Below are 19,651 nucleotides of genomic sequence, written 5' to 3' on the forward strand. Positions count from 1 at the left end.
AGAGGTTTGACTTATCTGAATAAAAATCCACTGAAGAGTGTTGCAATAGATAATAAGAAAGAATGAATAAACGTACTTCACCAGAAACACCATTCTTCAAAAATACACAATGCAGCATTTTAATACACAGCAACCTGCCTTAGCTATGACAGAAGTAAGGTTCTATTACAATTCTAACAAAAATATAGCTTATATACATTTCTCTGCACATATATTTTATGAATGTTTCCTTTTGTTTCAGAACTTGGTACAAAACATACAAAAAAGGTTGGCACATTAAGCTACCTGCAGTAAACCACAATCATTGTCACTTTTCTTCCACAGCAATCTAAACTTGATTTTGTTGGGTTTTTTTTTTCTGTTTACTGGGTTCAGTTCTTGATAAAGCATAGGGGAGGTAAAGAGTATGTGTCAGTTGAGACGTTTCCTTTTAACGAGCAGTGGACTACTTCAACTGCAGCTGTGGCTTTGATGCTTTTGCCTGCAGTGTGGAGTGCACAGTGTTAAAAATCAGCAGTTCTGCTAGTATTTATTAACTGAATAGTCTGACAATAGTCTAAAATTTGAACTCATGTTTGTGTTCTGCATGTGATTAAAATGAGATGTACAAAAATATGCCTTTGTGCTGTGGAAGCTTTAGCATAAATTTTGTATCTTTAATGAAAAACTTTGTTTGATTTTAACTTATTTACATCTTTTGAAATACTTTTTACATCACAAAACAAACCAGCATTTTATTACGAGGGAAAAAGCAGTACAAATTACAATGCTGTTACAAATTGTAACCTGGAAACTTTTTTTAAAAAGCAACAGGTTCATCCTAGAACTAAGTAGCACAATATATGGACTTCTCATAAAATTTAGATTGGTTTAAGAAAATTGATGACCATGTGTACAAACACCACTTCATAAAAAAGGATATTGATCAAGTGCCACAATGTTTTTTGTGTAAAATTTGATGAAACATTGCATCATAACATCTCCTAAGATGGCAGAGGAACATGTGGATGGCACCAATTATACAGAACATGCTTATTTTCCTCCATTATATGGCCAATTTTAAGGGAATTTGATTCCTACCACAATTTTATATGGAAAAGAAAGAAGAGAGAACAGGCAGTGCTCGGAGGTGGTGTCTGTAAGAAGAAGGTTGTTTTAACTTATGCAGGGTTTGTTCTTTACTGTATCCAATTTATTGAGATTTACTTGTTCTGCTGTGCATGTTCTCTTTAGAATTATGATTCAGAGAGCTGAAGAACATTGATGGAATTGGAGCAAATTTATGCTAGATAAGTGGGAAGTTTTTATGCTTATTTGTCAACCTATTCTTACTCTACTGGTGACTAGATTACCCCTCTGTCTCAGAAACAGATGTGTGAAGTGTTAATGAATACAGTTCTATCAATTACAAGATTTGACAAACACATATTCAATATTAGAAATTAGTTTCAGAAGTACATTTTCTGCCACAAAATGTTATTTCCAAAGAGCACTTATTAATCTGTGGATTATGTAGCCTTTTTGAAAACATTTTTGTGTAGGATTCAAAGAAGCTTAAAAGTGATGAATAAAATATTTCCTTCTTGCCACACAGTCTGAATTTCACTGGAAAGGAAACACCATCCCTCTTGTAGCCAAGTCAGTAAGTGATTCACAGTGAAACTGGTAGATCAAGAGGTCTGTCTTTCTTGCCTTAGTGTTAGTTGTTGTTTTCCGGTGGGAGCCTGAGACTCTTGCACTTTAACTCATCCAGTGTTTTCCAGTGTTTGTAGTTATTAGCCAAATGTTGCATCAAAACAGGCAGATGTGCAAATGCTGAAATGAACAGGAGAAAGAATTGTACTATGTATACAGACTGGGTGGAAGAACAGCCCAACCTCATCTGAAATTCTCCTACTCTTCTGTTCCTTCAGCTGTAAGCTAATGCTAAAAGAGGACAGATTTTTTTTTTTTTCAGTCTGTTACTCTTTCAAGCAAGTCCCTTTCATAATGTACGGTGACTTTATTAAATTATGCTAACATGCTACCACTGTGGTCTCAGTTTCTGCTGCTCAGAAATACATTGCTAAAGGAAAAAAGACCTAGATGAAAAAAAGCTTAGTTCTAAACCATTACTCCTTCTTTCTTTACAGAGATTGTCTGGTAAACGCTCAACTTTCATAAAGCTGGTGGTGTGTGCAGTGAAATGGGCTTCAGCAGCATCGTTGCTTAGATCCTATGCTATACTGCTTATATACAGGTACTGCCCTTGAAAAAAACTGGACTCAAGGCCAGCTTGAGATTATTCGTTTTACTCTGTGGAAACCTCTGCCTTAGAGCAAGGAAGAAAAATGCAGAAGTACTTACCATCCCACGCATCGAACATATCTGTTATAAAATAATCAATGAAGGAAATTTGAGACTTGGGGATGCTGCAGGTGTTTCTATCAAATACTGGCATTACAACAGGCAGACCCTGTCTCTTCTCTTCATCAGTCTAAGAAAACAAAACTCCAGTTAGCCCTTAGAGCTTTGCTGGCTTTCATGCTAGTGTAGCAAAGGCCAGGGGATTAGATGAATTGCAGTAGGAGATTTGAGACAAACCTTAGAACCCCAGAGGCAAATTGCCTTAGTTTCATGTGTTTTTTTCATCTGGAACAGGGACTGAAATCAACATTGCTTCCCTTTCACAAGTACTTTATTACTGTAGTGCTGCGATTGCTCTTAACTCTGGCGAGACAGAACGCTCCAATCTGGTGATTAGGGCACACCAGCTAAAAAAGGAAAATGGGGTTGAAGAGTCCTTTAGCAGACGACAAGTCTGAGCTCTCCTTTTTTCCACATCTCTAGTGGCTGTTTCAAACCATTTGTCCCTCAGGTAAGAGGGATGTTGCTGTCGCTACTTTCTCTGTGTGTATTGGGTTATAAGATGAATAGAAGTAAGGGTATGCCCTTTGACTCTGTGTCCACAACTGGAAGCGGGCTGGTTTTGTTGCACTTGGTATAGTGGAGGAGCCAATCACCTCAACAGTCTTGGAATTTAATTACAAAAAAACCCATTTTGAGTAGTGTAGGCAGCACCTAATGCTGGAATTGGCAGCAGGGCAGTCCCCAAAATTACCAGAAAAAGCAAATGAAGAGCAGAGCAGTTCTCAGCACCTTACATTGCTAGTAGGCTAGTGCCTAATATTGGCAGTTTAAAGCTAGCTCACGATACCTTGACTGCTAGGGAGATACAGCCTAAGTGATCCTTGATCTTACTTAGGAAGAGATCAAATTTATTCACTGTCATTAAAATGAAGTTCACACGTCCCAGGCATTGCCTACAATTTTCTTCAGTAGTAACTAACTATCACATGTATGATCTGAATTTGCATGGTAGGCATGCCCACTTTTCTGTCTCTCCAGTCATGGCTGCTGATTTCTGCACCATTAGTGGCAAATGAAAGCTAAGAATCTAGCAGGTGTTCAAATAAAGAACTAGAAGACTGGTCCACTTTCAGGAAGCTGGTGCATTTGTGTTAGAAAAGCTGAATATTAAGAAAGGAAGTTGAGCTTCCAGTTCTGTCCGGAGTGATATCATGTGGCAAGCATTTACACTGCCCACATGCCTGCAGTACTGGCCTACTACATCATCTGCCTACCGTGACAATAGTTCAGGTGCCATCTTAGAAGAGAAAGGGCCAGCCTGATGATTCAGTTGAGGGCTTCATCAGGCATCGATCTTAATGCTCTTTTCAGGGAAGGTATTGGGACTAGAAGCTAGAATGGTGACGCTTTTGAATTTCAGCAAATTAAATTGACTAAGGCTAATCAAATAATTTTGTTTTGGCCAGATGGAGAAATCTGAAAGTGTAAAACCTCCTTTCCACCAGTCTGTACTGCAAGCTTCATGGTAAGCAAACTAGCTAACTTTGGCTGGAGTGAATGCTGCATGAAATCGAGGGTCCAGTTCTGGCTGGGGACAAAAAGCATACATCTAGACTCCATTGTAATGCCAGGCAGACCCCGTGTGGAACAGCAGACCAGCTGATGTGCACTTTGTCACATAACATAATAGTCAAATTATAAAAATATGCGTACCTGTGCAAAATACTCCTCTGAAATCCTCCCTGCCCATTCGATACATAGCTCTAGGGGGCGACATGGATTTGCTACATCCGCACATTTAATCATCATGCGCTTGATCAGTGTCTGGTTATCTGGAAAATTCTTTATATTGGCTGTACAGTCGCAGTTGCTGCCTTCGCTCTGTAAAAGAGAGTTGGTTACAGGGACCAGTGGCCAGCATCCCTGCTAGCAGGAGCGAGGGCATCATTATCAGCTCTTGCCCTTAGGCAGTAAGCAGGCACCCAGCTTGACGCCTTCCAATTTCATGCAGAGCACCAGGAACTTGGAGGAGAAAGTGATGTCTGAGAAATGCAGCCTTGCTAATGATAGTCCCATTACATATGACAGTCGTGGAAGATTCTCAGAATTAATAGCAAAGTTTGTGAAATAAAGGAATCACAGGCTCTTCATCAGGTAGGGTGAGTTACCCTTCTCCATGTCCCAGCCTTGCCCTCTTGGAACAGGACCAGAACAGGGGACACAGCTGCCAGCTGCAAGCTGATAAACCATACTCACTGCTGAGTGTTTAAATGTGGGGGCGGTGATGGTAGGGAGCTGCTTTATTTAGGGGAGTTCCTAGAGTTTGGTTTTCATTCCTAGATGGGAAAACTGAGGCAGGCACAGAGGGGTGAACTGACTTGCATAACTGTTCCTTTTACAGGCAGAAAAGCAGGTCTGTGCTGTTCAGTTCCAGTATGTTTGCAAATAAGACTGCTGCCTTTGTGCTGGATTCTGAACCCTTGGCCTGGAATACTTTTTGGTCTTAGTTACCAGCTAGGATGAAGTCTCAGATAATCTATGAGATTAACACTATGAAAATGCAGGAGTAGCAGACTGACTGCAGAAAGTCTCTGCTTGCTGGGCAGTAAAATACCAAACTGCTTATTGACTGCTCTGGAGAGCAGGTGGAGGGGACAGAGTGGTTGTTAGAAGTCTGCTGTGGCATCATCTTCTGGGTCTTGAACAATTTAGAAGGACACAGGTATATTATGTTCCTTACTGAGTAATAAAAAGCCTCCACTTCAGCTCACCATGGCATTAACACTATTCTCAAAATAATATATTTGTGTAATTATGGCCTCCCTTCACTGCTAAATTCAACTCTTGAGTCAAAAACTGCACATAAATACTTTTTACCACCATAGCTAAATTAATGTCTTTGTGGTTTAGGGGGAGATATTTTGCAGTGACAGTTGCCAATTCAGGCATTAATCTTCTAACTTTATGTTTAGCAGTTAATTTTTTTTCAGCATGGGTAGTCCAGCGAAGTGCTGCCAGATTAACCCTGCTCCTTAACTGCTGTTCAAGATCAAAAATAGGAAAAGCCACTGTTAACAATAAGGAACAGAACAACCTAATACTGGAGAAAAAAAACAGTCTGTAATAGAAGTAGTTCTGTGCTCCACTTTTATTGCTCTCCATCTCTTGTACATTTTAAAATAGCCTCTGCTATAAACTGGTAAGATAAATGAGAGTGAGTCAAAGAAAACGTTTTCTATAGGTTAGAAAAGCTGATTGCAGTAGAATGTATGGAGAGCATTTAAAAGCTCTTTAGGAAGTACTGGAACAAATGCATTCATGGGATAAAAGGAAGATTTCCCAGAAATGTGTTCAGAGGATGGAAACACTGTGGTTTCAGACAGGCTTGTGAATCTAAATGCTACAGGCCAACGTGGGAATGGCAGAAAACTAAAGAGATTTTAAAAGGGTGGAGATGGAGGAAACATTTCAGAAAAACACTGAAGCTGTCAGAGGGAGAAAGGAAGCACTGTGAGAAGCCACATTTCCCAGTGACGCCTCAGAGGGCTTTTCTAGAAATTGGGGGAGCAAGCTGCTATCTGGTCCCCATGTAAGTACCGAGGAACCTGAGAGCGGGTAATTCCGTGCCACCCACTTTTGTGGACCTTCCTTTCCTCTGAGCTTTGATCTAAAGTGGGATCCCCACTGTCCTGGCTTAGCCCGTGCCAGGAGGGGAAAGCCATGAAACGCAGCCCCAGGTGATGTGTTGGGAGCACAGTGCAGAAACAGTGATAGGGGCCCCCGGCAGTGCCCAAACCACATCGCCCTGTGCTGTGGGACTTCTGACACTGAAGATGATCAGGCTAATTCAGACCCAGTGCCACAACCAGTGGGCCCTCCAGAGCTTGGAAGTGCTGGGGATGACAGTGCAAAGCATCCACAGAGCCAGTGAAGTTTAGCAGCATTTGTGATTTCCAGCTCAAACTGTTGGGAGAACAGAGCTCAGTGATCCCTAGAAGCAGGTCAGTTCAACTGACATAAAGCTGTCGCTGAAGCTGTAAACTCCACTAGTCCTAACTGGTTTCTGCACCGAGGACAGTCTACAGTGCAAAAAGTCCAGTTATGGAGAACAGACAGAAGCTATGTTTATTTATTTTTAATATCACTAACCTTCAGTTTGGTCTGATTTTTTTTTTTCTATGTTTCTAATAAAGCACTGTTTTCACTGAGCTGTGGTAAGATGATCTTTGCTTAGGTGAGTAGCACTGCCCTGGAGAACCCTGTCAGGCACTGAGTGGTCAGCCTCGAGAGGCAACAAGAGAAAGCAAAGAGGGGCCTGGGTTGGGAAACTCGGAGGCATCTTATGGAGTATACCCTGGCTGGTGATGAAGCATTGGGGTGTGTAACTGATAGGAATAAAGGCCTGGACATCTCTTGGTATAATCAGGAATGGGGATGGGGTGGAGACGTCTCAGGAAGCAATGGAGTTATTCCTCATGGCTTGAAGTCTCCAGATTACATAGACGCAAAACTGCCAGGGCAGGTTCCTCACTTACAACCCCAGGCTTAGGCAAATCCCACTGTCTGGAGGCAGGACCATAGGCACAACTGCTGACCTGGCTCCATGCACAGAATTTGCATGTACAAAAACACCCACCCACATGTTTTCTGAACACAAGATGGCTTTGAATGCAAGGCTTGTAAAATGAAGTGTTTAAATGAGCTAAGGGCAGGGCCAGACATAGAAAACAAGAAAAATAAAAGTATTGTTTCACACTTTGAGGTGTCAGGTCACAAATCCAATTGTGTCTTTTGGGCATTACCACAGTGCAAATTAATACAATGTGAATGAAAATGATACTTAAAGTTGTCATGGAAGAACTTCACTGAAATGCCTAAAGGCGCAAGTCCTGCAAGCACTTACATGTGAGCTGGTCTCCTCAGATGCCATTGGCTTGTTAATGCTGTTCACAAATTTGTTCACATGCTCAAAGTGCTTCGTCATCTCTGTTGCCAAAACCATATCGATAATGGCTTGGCGCAATGTCCGGTAGTGATTTCTAGGAAAGAAAAATAGTTCCTGCTCAGCAGCCTACCGGACAGACCTCCACCCTTTCCTTGTCCCTGCCCAGACAGTGCTGCAAAACACTGCTTGGTGGCTTACCCACAGGAGCTGGCACATTCAGAGTCATGAATGGTCTAGGGTTGGAGGAATTGACTAGATCATGCCTCTTGAGGTTCCTCCAGCTCTGAATTCCTGTATTACCTTTTTAATGTTATTTTTACCTAATGAAGACCAATCCCCTGAAGTCAATATAAATTTACAATTCAATTTCATAATGCTGTAACACTAAGACAACTTCTCCAGGAATGGCACCAACACATTTCCATCTCACTGTATGTTAGCTTGGAACAAAAATCTCAAGTTTTTCAAAAAACCAACAGTGTTATGGGGGCTAAACAAATTCATTACCTGTTTGGGGTCAGGCCCCTTCCCTTTCAGATCCCTTTCTCTCCCACCCCGTCCCTGCAAAAGCTAGGCTGATGCAATGGGAACTCCCAGGCTATGTGTATGCCCAGCAGCAGCGTGCCTCCAACTCTCCCAGAGCTTTAGCTTCCTTCACCACTACCCCTTTCTCTGCCATGCAAATACAGCAGTGCCAGCAAACATGGGCCCACGTGCAGACATAGCATGCAGCATCTGGCTGCTTGGGTGGAAACACGTGGCCCTAAACAGTTGTTTCGAGGCTCCCCCAATGAAAAGGCAGTGGGTCAAGATGCAGCCTTGAGGCTGCCAGCTGGACCATGCCAATATAATCCATAAAAGATTATCAAGCATCTCTATAAGCTTCCAAAAAATACAAATTGGAGGATGGGGGGAGGGCGGGAGGGGGGCGGAAATTAAAGCCTTTTTAAAAAATCATGTCTACATAGGATTCTGGAAGAGGTTAAATATTAATGTGCCTATTTAAATTATATTTTCTGGTTTAGAAGGTAAGCTCTCAGTCTGCCCCAAACTAAAATCACCAAACAAGCAATCCACACATGCACACTGCCCTTCTTCAGCAGACCCACCTATCAATATTCTTGAAAATGTTGCATTTGCTGTCTTTAGTTGTAAGCTGAAATGCCAGTGCTGTGTGATGACTCTCTAATACAGCTGTATCATTGTAAAGGACAGCTAATTCACTGCCTGCATTACACAGGAAAGAGTTGGTCCGTCCAGGGTGGTCTACGTCATGAATGGTAGCAGCTATTAATGCAGCCACCTCATCTAAATGGTCAAGACTTCCCTACAAGAAGAGAGAAAAATTATGATGTTGCACAAAAATTACAGTAAATAATTTCTGACCATTTCCAGGTACCCACAAATATGCAAGTGTAAGCTTGAGTGCAGTGATCCTACCTCCTTGGAATCATTTTCCACTCACTGAGCCCACACGTTACCTACTCCAAAACTCCCCCCCCCCTTACCCAAACCCTCCTTCCTTAATGAAGCTTTTTACTATTCTGTCACCTAAGCAATATCTTTGCATTAAATCCTCTAATGGTGGATGGATCCTCTAGTGGTGTCATTCCACTTTGTGTCTTGCCTGAATGCCTCTGTCCTGATTCTGATCCTACACAGCTTGTGTGTTTTAGGATAGGATAGGATGGGATAGGATAGGATAGGATAGGATAGGATAGGATAGGATAGGATAGGATAGGATATTTCAGTCGGAAGGGACCTACAACGATCACCTAGTCCAACTGCCTGACCAATTCCAGGCTGACCAGAAATTAAGGTGTATGGGCATTGCCCAAATGCCTCTTAAGCACTGACAGGCCTGGGGCATTGACCACCTCTCCAGGAAGCCTGTTCCAGTGTTTGACCACCCTCTTGGTAAAGAAATGCTTCCCAACTTCCAGTCTAAACCTCCCCTGGTGCAGCTTTGAACCATTCCCACACGTCCTATCACAGGATCCCAGGGAGAAGAGATCGGCACCTCCCTCTCCAAAGCTTTTGCAAAGCTTTATTAAGAGCTGTTACTGAGTAAAAAGCCAGTTACCAAGAGATAGAAAAGAGCCAGGTTTCCCCCCTATTATTGCTACTTAAAAATGTAAATTCCTTACTCATGTAAAAAGAAACTCTGTGGGCCTGCAGGCATCACAGGAAAACTTAAAGGGCAGAGAGACTTTATGAAGCCAGGACCATTACTTAAGTAATGGTAAACACACCAAAATCCTACCCCAAAGTACTCCTAGGTGATGGTTATACCTTAACTCTCTCCTTCCCAAGAAAGAAGGCGGTAGCATGCAGGACATCCGCTGCGTGCGTGGAGTTGTGGTATGAGTTGGAGGAGTGGTAATTGGCTTCAATGACCTGCAGCCATGCTCGCAGTGTTGCTTCTGAACAGTTTAAAAACTCAGAAACCCCAAATCGGGCAAAAATTTTTAAGCCCAAATGCACTAATGGCCTGAAAAACAATAAAAGAAAAAAGCACCGTTGTAATATAGGAACTTCTGATGTTCTAAAGAGCGATAGTTTTGACAAAGAAACGAATAAGACCTTAAGAATAAAAGGTGGGGGGAAATGTTAAACATTTTTGTATTGCACATCTATAAACCCTCAAAAGCCTGGCCAAGGTTACAAATTATTACATCTACCATCCTTTCAGACATTATTTTGATATGTTTTGTAGAAATGGTGCAGTTCCACTACAGTTTCACCAATTCTTGTGTCTTCAGAAAAAATTCTTAAAAGCTCAGGTCTTTTGTGGTTTTGTATCTGTCAGTCAATAAAAAATACACTTTTTTCCCGATGACAAAAAGCAGACTTTGAACATGACATGGGCACATCCTAAAGGCTAAAAAGCCCTAAGACAAAAAAGGTCAAATGTTTACTGTTTCAAATAAACTGGTGATTTCAGGGGGTCCAGATTTCTGCTTCCTGACTATTTGAAGTTGGCAATAGGCAAAGTGTATTGATGCTTCTCAGAGCAGCTCTTTGTATTAGGTTATTTCATGTGAACTCTTCTAGCTTTAGGAGGGCTGGAACACTTTCTAGAGCTGAGGCAGGAGCCTGCCATCGGTAACCACCCCACCTCCCCTGCCATAAATTTCAACCCAGGCAGCAGATAACTCTGTGTGTGTGTGTCTCTTGGCTGGAGAGGGAATCTGAAGTCTGATGAGTGTAATGCTGGAGAGTACAGTGATAAGCCTGTGTGTGAAACAGTAAATAGAGAAAAATCTCTAATCTTGTTGGTTCTTAAATCCAAATCCACTCTGGCTTGTCATTTACTCTGTGTTGCCTGTGACAGAGTCCAACCTATCAGTCACATTTTTTACTCCTGCAAGATGATCTACAAGGCTCCTGAGCTGAGAAAGGTATAACCAAAAGCCAACACCTGCAAATTAAAATCAGGCAAATATGAATTCCCAAAATGGCCATTTTCTTCAAACAGAGTACAAGAAACCTGGTAGTCTCTCCAATTCTTCGCATCTTGGAATGAAAATCACTTTTCTCTGTGGATGTCATGTTTATTCTTGTGGTCTGCCTGACCTCAAAACTACTGGCATCTTCTTTCATTATTAGCTTTAAAATCTAAGGCTTTTGATCCTATCACTGGTTTATCCTCCAGCCCATTTATCCCTATAATCAAAAGCCACAGCTGCCTCAGAGCTTCCTAAATCATAGGGTGGTTAGGTGAGGGAGGGGAGAGGCTTGCTTTTTCCAGCATGACCATTTGCACATGAGCAGGAAAATGAGGCATCTGTGGGACATCCAGCATGTAACACCACCAGGCTGTGCTAAACAGTGTCACCTGGACAGAGTGGATGGGAGTCAAGCAAGGTAAAAGTTGAACAGAAGACAGTCCTGGAGGGCTGCAGATGCTGTCAGGGAAGACAACAGTCTGTACAGGGCTCTCCATGGTCTGTGCACACATCTTGACCAAGGTGTGTACCTGGCTTGTTAAATGGGACAAGTGGTATCAAACACACACACACAAGAAGAAAGACAGCTCTCACAGATTTGCTGTGTCTTGCTTCAGTTTATCCAGAGCAAACTGCTTTCTTTTACAGTTCCTCAAAAACCTTTCTGCGGGCATCCAGGGAAAGGAGTCCAGTACCTTTTATTTGTAACAGCTTCCAACTCAAAAATATTGAAGTCCCAGCTTTCCTCATTATCTAGCAGCTGTGCAATACAGGGTGGAACATCACTGATGGTGTTTGGCACTGAAAGGTGACTATGGCTCAGGTTCATATCTGTTGAAATGGAATTTGGGAGTTACAACATTCCTGGATTATCCCCCCCGCCCCCGCAGAACTCCATTTAGAAAACAACTCTTTTTCAGGAAAAACAACTTTTTTATTTACATGAAAAAGTCTGTAAAAGCCTATAATGTATATGGTTTATGTTATTACAGATTATTTGGACATAAACCAAAAAGACCAGTGAACATTTCTTTGAGTGACAATTTAGTATTTTCCTAGTCTGTTTTTCTACATTTTGAAATGCATTATTTTAATTATTAGAACCTGCTTCAACTCCAAAATGGAGGCAGTCTACCACTTGTTCTGCAGTCACTTAGACAACCATTTCCAAAGACATACATCCCACTGCAACTTAGCTTGGAGCTCTGTGTCATTAGCATCTACAAAAGAAGTCACATGTGCAAAGGGAAGTTTAAAATGGTGGCTTACTCTTAGAAAACACATACTCGTTTCCTGACAGTCTTCTCAAGCCATCCTGAAAAAGCAAATTTATCCTAAGTTTTAGGCAGAGTAACCATGCATCATTAATTGCAAAAACACTGCATGCACTTTCTCATTAGATACTATTCCTGGCTACTAAAAGCTCTGCTCCTATTGTAGCATTATAAGCACCATCCTTGTTTTAAGGTCTTTCAAAACAGACGTGAAAGGATCCAAGGAATCCAACAACTAGTATGAGATCTCCAGAAAGGATGTTATTAACTATAAAGTGTATTCCCCTTCTTGACACTTTCATTGGCAGCTGCAGGATTTCATCATTCAAATTAACCACTATCTTTTATTTTTCTTTCTTTTTTTAATATTATTTTGACAAGGATTAGGTCAATGTGTGTTAAAAAATGAGGTAAACCATGATGAAATCTAGGTGGTCTGTCTCTGGCAGACAGTGTTACTGCTGTTACAGGACCAAAGTCAGAACCTGATTAAAGTAACTTCGCTCTTACACTGGACCATCTGTAGAACAATCCCTCTAATCCCATCTAAGATACTAGGGTTTCTATAAAGTATCTCCTTGAGACAAATCAGATTGGATGATATAGTTTCTAGTGGCAACCATGTTCACTTATATATGAGGATTAATGCACCCAATGTACTGAGATGTGGCCATATCTTACTATATCTTGGTGCCTGCTGTTGGTAGAGAGGCCAAAATACTTAAGTGAAATGGTCATGAATTACAAGTCCCCTTCCAATTGCTTGTGAAATTTTAGCACAGCAGAGCCCTGAACTGTGATGTAGGACATTGGTAACAGTAGTTTCATCTTTACTAATTTTACTCACAGTCATAAGACCTCCAACAAGATCATTTGTGTGAGGATCTTCATCTTTGGTACCTAGCTGAGGGGAGTAAAGTTCTGTTGTCCGCAGGATTTCCAGAACTCTGTCCAAGGCTTCTGCTACTGTGATGGGGCTGTTTTCCTGGGCAGCATTAATGATGTTAATAACCTGAAAGCAGGTTAAGGAGACAGGTGAGAAAGAGTGAATGGCACTTTTGTCTTTTCTTATTACAAAATCTTTATTCTTGGCTTGATTATGCTACTTTCCATTTAGCAAATGCCATATAATTCCCCCCAACCCTTGAAGTGCAACTCTGAAAATGTAAATTTGTGCTCAGATTCCCTGGTATCCATCTGCTATTTATAACTGGCAAACTCCTGGGAAGTGAAAGCAGAATGGTCTGAAATATCTGAAATAGTTGCAGGTGGGTAGACCAAAAACTAGCCATGTCCCAGTCCTTCAGCATAGCCAGGCTTCTCAGAAGCAATCATTCAGTCCCTAGAGGGAGAAAAAACAAATGAACAAACTCCTGGATGTGACTCAGATATCCTGATATTGGATGCAAAGCCTTAGTTTTCTCGATGTGAAAATGAAAGGCAGAGAGCAGAAACAGGTGGGCCATGGTTAAGGGAGAAGAGTATGGCTCTTCTTTGCCTCCCACCTCGTGCCACAGCTGCAATCTGGGAATGCAGCAATAGTGGCAGGACTGAGAGGGAGAAAGCCCCAGTGCTGTCTTCTCCAGCAACCAGAAGCAGGGGCACTACAGGCCTCCCTGCGGGTATGCTTGGGGAGAAGGAAAAGGGAAGGAGTCAGCTGCTCTAACAAGCATGGTGGTGCTAGGAAGTGAAGACCTTAATGATAGGAAGAGAGAAGATGGGGAGAGAAGAAAAAATAGTTTGAGGGTGGGAGATGGCAGGCACCCTAGTTTGCGAGACAAGTGATTGTGCAGCTGGTTTGCAAGAGCAGAGTGTATAACATGGATAGTGAAGAAAAGACTGCAGGCAAGTGGGGGACAGAATATGGGGCAGGTGGTCCCTTCTCTGCATGCTATCTTACAAATATCAAAGGTAAAAGCAAAGGTGAGATGGGAAGAACATGTCCTCCTACAAATGCATGGCTCAAGAGAGCAGGGTCCCCTTCCTGCCACAAGCAGTGCATCTGGCAAGGACATCCTTTCCCCTTTTTAATATTCTTCCTTATGACTAGGATTTAGGATGACACAATGAGATGCAGTAAGTGATAAGAAAAAAAAAATATTTAAATTATTCTGTTAAATACAAGGTGCAGGAAACCCCTGGATGTCCTGCCACAAACTTCCCTATGAGAGCAACTCCAAACTCTGAGTTTGTGGAAAAGGCGGTACTCAGGACTCACCTTTGTGATAGGAGCTTCTATTGTCATCGAGTGGATCCTTGCCATGGAAGAGTACCGTCGGGTCTGTAAACCTGGAGCTGCCATTAGAGATAGCACTGTTTACATGCCACAGAGTGGAAATCAAATGACAGCATTTAAAGAGTGCAGAATGCTGTCACTGGGAAACAGCACGACAGAATCCAGCCTCATCTCCTATTTCTCCTGTGTCTCCCCTCCTGCAAGTTCTTGTTTTACTGCTTCATTTCTTGCACAGTTCACTACCTCCTTTGCAGCCACCCCTCACTTCTGCTGTCAGTTTTTCTGTCCATCCTTCACTTCAGCTATACTGAAGTGGAGCTATACTTAAGCTATATTATACTTCATGCCCAGTACCTGCCACTATCCCTTTGTTTGCAATGGATCTCTGTCAGACACAGCTCCTCCTGTGAGAGTATGTGTGTGTGTGTGTCCCTTGTCTCAGTGATACATCTGCTCTAATGGAACCTGTTCCTCGTCCCCATAAGGTGTGCTTCTCTCACTACATACTGGGGGAGAAAGAAATCTCTGCCACCACCATCCCAGCCCCAGCAAGCAGTCACAAATGGGATCAGGAGCAGAAGTACTGCTCTCAAGTAACCAGCAGCAGTAGATCCCTTCATGTCCCATACTAATGAAAACAAAATACTGGTTCAGGAGCACAAGCTGCGGCTTTCCAAGTGAGGTGGAATTAACCCTTCACCATGCACTCTTTTTGCAGGCTGCCCCCATCCCATGGCACAGCCACTCCTCTCTGTGAAGGCACTGCGCGCTGCTATGCATTGTATAGTGATGCTGAGGCACTGTTTTGCAAATCAGAATAAAGAAATTTTATAGCAGTTGTAAAAAACTCAAATTTAATCAGCTGTGAATCTGTTTGGTTCCTCTTTCATTCTCCATTTTTATTGCCTAAGGCAAGTCTGTTCTTTATTTACAACATCATTCTTGACAATTTACTTTCTTACCATCACTACTTTGAGATGTTATTGACTTAACATCAATTGAGTCTTTCCGTCTATTCTTGCATTTGAAGGAATGGGATTCTGTAAATACAAACCAAAAGCCTTTAAAATGCATCAAGTAAGACCTCTACAGAGTTGCCTACATGTAAAATTCTGGACATTTAATTAAATGATCTTAACAATACCACATAAGTAGGGGAAATATTGTAATCTGTGCACATCAGAACAAGGTACTTGGTGTCTATCAGTTTACAGCAACTTGTCTAAAGTCACCTGGAAAGCTGTTTTGCAAGGAAGTCAAGATGCCTTATGAAACAGAGGACTTGCTTCACCTAAATTTAGCTCCCTAAAACCAGCAGTCTTTCAGGCTGTCTTTCTCTAAGACAGATCTAAAGATCATGCTTTAAGAGAGATGTCTCAAGCAGGCAGGTTGAACCCCTCCTGCAAGTCCCTTTTGCTCTCCACCAACCACTGAACAAGCCTGAGTTTAACTGCCTAGAAATTTAGCCAAGTGAGAAAAATCTCATCTCAGTCTACACTCTTCCAGTCCAAGTACAATTCAGACTCAGACAGCTTTTGCTTTTAATTGCAATAATTTTTTGTACCCTGTGTTTAAGAAGAATCCAACACACTGAGAATTATTATAAACAATCAATTCAGTTGTTGTGAAAATTAACCATGCACCAAGCTGTCATTCTTGAAACTGCCATTTGCTAAAGCAAAGAAATTGTCACATCCAGACAAATGCAAAAGCTGGATAAAATGCCTGGAAAAAGCCTCAAAAAAGAAAAAAAAAATATGGTAGAGTTTCATTTCCCTCCAAAACATTACAGTCTGCACTCTGCCTTATGTTTAAAAACAGGACCCGTGTGTCTATCCACCTTCTTGCAAGAGTCTCCATAGTACCTATTCCCAGAGTATCTGAAATTCCACTCAAAGATCAGAGACCCTAGCAAGCTTTCACAAGGAGATACTCACCATGTGAAGAGTCAGAAATATCATAAAACTGATATTCCCAACATAAGGACCAATTTGCATAACAGTCTTACAAGACAGGGTATATGCAGCCTGTCGTTAGCAAAAATAAAATGTTAATATACAATTCTCCAGAATTAAAAATATATCCATCTTAAAAACTACTGAAATACAGTTTCTGTCTTAATTTTTTTCTTTACCACAGCTTGTCTTTACAAGACAACTTGGGTCTTCTTATTTTGTTGTAGTCCAGACTGGAGAAATTGAAAGCATTTTCCTCTGTTGACACCTAAGAGTGGGGCATAACTAATGCATGTTAAATTATTTTATTTATTTATTTGATAGGACTCCTCTTTCAAAATCCTTTCCTGCATTAGCATTTGGAGGAGTTTAACATAAGGCACTTCAATGGGATCAAACATTTACACATAAACATAGCTGCGAGTGGCAGTAGCTGACAGGACAACTCTCCTTGTGTTAAATACCAACTAGCAAGCTGGAAACTTTGCTAGTGCCACCTAGAGAGTTACAGGTGCTTAAGAGCTACTATGCCACACTACAATTTCAGCTGAAAATATTTAAATGCCTAAATAAAAAATTTTCCTTCACCTGTTGAATGGAATGTCTTCCCATCCAGATTTGTTACAAATTACACCATTGCAAACAGCACAATACACATGGATTATTTTTCTACATTCGTCACATACTGGTATACGTCCGTGGCTCTGGGAATTTATTCTTGGACCACAACCATGGACCGCAGAGATGGAACCTACATCACATACATGTGACTCTAAGGTTGCCTGCTTTCACTGCACCACCGTCATCAACATGGCTTCGTGGGATGTGGCTTCCCAGTCTTGCTGAAATCTGTCACAATAATGAGCAAACCTAAATGCCCCACATAATCTGTAAAACACATTAGTGAACTAGTAACAACGTGTTAACTAGTAAGAAGTGTTCTTCAGCTTAATTCATGTGTGTTCTCACCTTCCTGTTTGCAGGAAAGAAACAGTGAGAAAGAAAAAACTGCGTTTATTACAGGGTCAGAGAAGCAAGCAGTTTAACACACCGTGGATCAGTTCTGATGGCAGCAATGGTGATGAGAGCAGAAAATGTAGGGCACGTCAAGCAGTCATTTCCCATGCTCTTGGTATGTTATATACTCCTGCCATGTGAAAATCAGAAGCTGCTTGACATTGTACAGCAATGTTGTCCAGTGTTTCATAGTGGGAAGAGCCTCAGGTACCAGAAGGTAACAGAGCACAAGAACCTGTTCACTCAGAATAGGACAGCAGTGCTGCATCTGGCTCAGATCACTAGAATCACAAGTTTAAAATTGGCCTTTAGTGCATCCTTCCTAAGGGAAAATTGTTACTCTAAATATTACACAGCATTGGAAGAAGAGATTATCCCCTTATATTCCACACTTTTAGTCAAAAGCTATCTGCAGAAGTTCCTGAGCGCTTGAACGTGCTGTGTGCAAGTAAGCAAACCTGCCTGAGACACAGGGCAAAGGTTGTGCAGCCACGCTTCAACAACTCAGCCCTAACAGGACATGATTAGCTGTAGCCTGGACACTACAGACAGCTGTCTTAGCCCTGTGCTGTGGCCAAACCAACGGCCTGCTGACAGGTCCTGAACTTGAAAACACTAGGGCAGATCTGCTGGCAAAAATCAGAGCAGTTCCACATTAATTTCAAACACAAAGGGGTGCCAAGGCACACCAGCTTCAGGATCAGACATGGTGTTTTAATACAACGAAGAGCAATGCATCTTAACTCTGAATGCTCGGCGGGAGCTCTGCACAGGAGATTGAATTATTAATGATGGCTACAAATCCAATTCGTGGTGCGACATCAGAGCAGCTGGCATCTATCATTGGCCATCTGCTCTGACCACGGACTCAACAGAGGGAAGAGACAACATTTCATACCAGCAAAGAATCCAGCCATGACTTCAAGCACAGTGGTATATAAAGGTAAATGAAAGTATTCTAACCTGACTGATAATTGTCTCCTGTGTACTTCTCATCATGGTAACTCTTGTAGAGCCGAAGATGCACCAAGAGCAAGATACATATGTGAGGAAAAAGAATAGAAAAAGATTTTAAAAGGACTACATTCAACACTGTCCTTATCCAGCATTTTCTGTTCAGTTATTTAAAAAGTGTTTGGCAAAGACTCTTTTTTAGGTGTAATTAGATGTAGAGAAATAATATGAAAGTAAACAGATATGCAATGCAGAAAATTACACATACAATAGTGCTTTTAGGTATTAAGTTCCTGCTTAATGCCTGTGTCTGCCAGAGAACTGACATTCATTTTTAGATAGTGTTTTAAGTGCAAATTGCATATGAATCTGAAAGATTCCAGGAATAAAACACAAAAAAGAAAAAAAAATCCTAAAATGTTCATTTTTTGCCTTCTATATGGTAATTTAAAAACCATTTTCTTAGTACTATCTAATCTAATTGTGCATGCATCCTTTCATGGGTCACTGATAAACCAGACTTCAAAAAACTCAGTTACAAAAACAAGTCTCCAGCAACTGAAGAGTAGAGGTAGGTGTCATCCATCAGAACTTTATTTCCAAGTAATTTTTAATGATTCTCATTAAGGAAAAAAGTTAAACACAAGATCTTAATTATTTGTGCTCCTGAAACATCTTGGGTAGCTCCACCAATAGATATTTCAAACTTTCTTAAAATTTAAATATGATTTTTCCATCATCTTAAAGTTTACAGCTATTGCTTGGTCTACAATAACACAGATTAAGTGCTTCTCTGCTTTTCCATCCTGCTCGGAAATGAAAGCACAGTCTGTCCAATACCTGACAGTTTAATATCTGCTAATCACTTCACCCAGTTCCTTTGTTACATGGTTACAAGAAAGTATTTTGCTGTTCATAGGAAAACTGAGTAGAACTTTCAGTTCCTCAAGTCTTCCCTCTAAAATTAGTACATGATGTATTACATATAGCTAAGAGAGACATTGAAAGGGATAAAAATAATGCACTACTTTTTTTACTGTAGTCACTGGAGAAGATACACATACCCTCTACTTCAGATGAATAAACTTCAGTGCTTGACACTGCACTTCGACAAATTCATTACACATCACATTTAGGAGTCCAGTACTGTCATCTAATCTATGGTGATTGGTTCCTCTGACTAAAACCATCACCTGCCTATAGCAAAGCACTAGAATGCATGGAAGTATGACATGCTTGCAACCTGTGAGTTAAAAGGAGAGCACAGCAAGGTTGCACTTTTGTGCTCTTAGCATCTATATCAGTTTGTGACAGTGCACACTGCAGGGTCCTCACAGGGATTATTTAGGAAAGAAAGGAAAGGAATGATACAAATTCTCTTTTCCATCATTCTTGCACACCTTCCATCTTTTTTTCTTTTTTGCTATTGAGGGGAGGAGGGGAAGACAGCGAAAGGGAAAGAGAAGAGAATG

The 19,651-nt window shown here is 41.3% G+C and overlaps 1 protein-coding gene across 9 annotated transcripts in view; it reads right to left on the reverse strand.

Moving 5' to 3' along the window:
- Positions 1 to 966: 966 nt before the first annotated feature.
- PDE8B (phosphodiesterase 8B) overlaps positions 967 to 19,651 on the reverse strand; it is a 78,289-nt gene continuing 59,604 nt past the window's right edge. For 6 of the 9 annotated variants that reach the window (XM_075021164.1, XM_075021162.1, XM_075021166.1 and 3 more), the window contains 13 exons: positions 19,151 to 19,168; positions 18,189 to 18,213; positions 15,216 to 15,293; positions 14,236 to 14,312; positions 12,865 to 13,029; positions 12,013 to 12,058; positions 11,439 to 11,574; positions 9,587 to 9,785; positions 8,404 to 8,621; positions 7,253 to 7,388; positions 4,063 to 4,230; positions 2,347 to 2,476; positions 967 to 1,815 (listed from right to left, as the gene is read on the reverse strand). In XM_075021164.1, the coding sequence (XP_074877265.1) occupies positions 1,700 to 1,815; positions 2,347 to 2,476; positions 4,063 to 4,230; positions 7,253 to 7,388; positions 8,404 to 8,621; positions 9,587 to 9,785; positions 11,439 to 11,574; positions 12,013 to 12,058; positions 12,865 to 13,029; positions 14,236 to 14,312; positions 15,216 to 15,293; positions 18,189 to 18,213; positions 19,151 to 19,168 (1,512 nt within the window). In that variant the 3' untranslated portion in view covers positions 967 to 1,699. Of the gene's footprint in view, positions 1,816 to 2,346; positions 2,477 to 4,062; positions 4,231 to 7,252; positions 7,389 to 8,403; positions 8,622 to 9,586; positions 9,786 to 11,438; positions 11,575 to 12,012; positions 12,059 to 12,864; positions 13,030 to 14,235; positions 14,313 to 15,215; positions 15,294 to 18,188; positions 18,232 to 19,150; positions 19,169 to 19,651 lie in introns of all 9 variants that reach the window. The other 3 variants (XM_075021169.1, XM_075021168.1, XM_075021167.1) reach the window with 2 other exon arrangements.

The sequence above is a fragment of the Buteo buteo genome, chromosome Z, assembly GCF_964188355.1.
Source record: "Buteo buteo chromosome Z, bButBut1.hap1.1, whole genome shotgun sequence".
Lineage (NCBI taxonomy): Eukaryota > Metazoa > Chordata > Aves > Accipitriformes > Accipitridae > Buteo > Buteo buteo.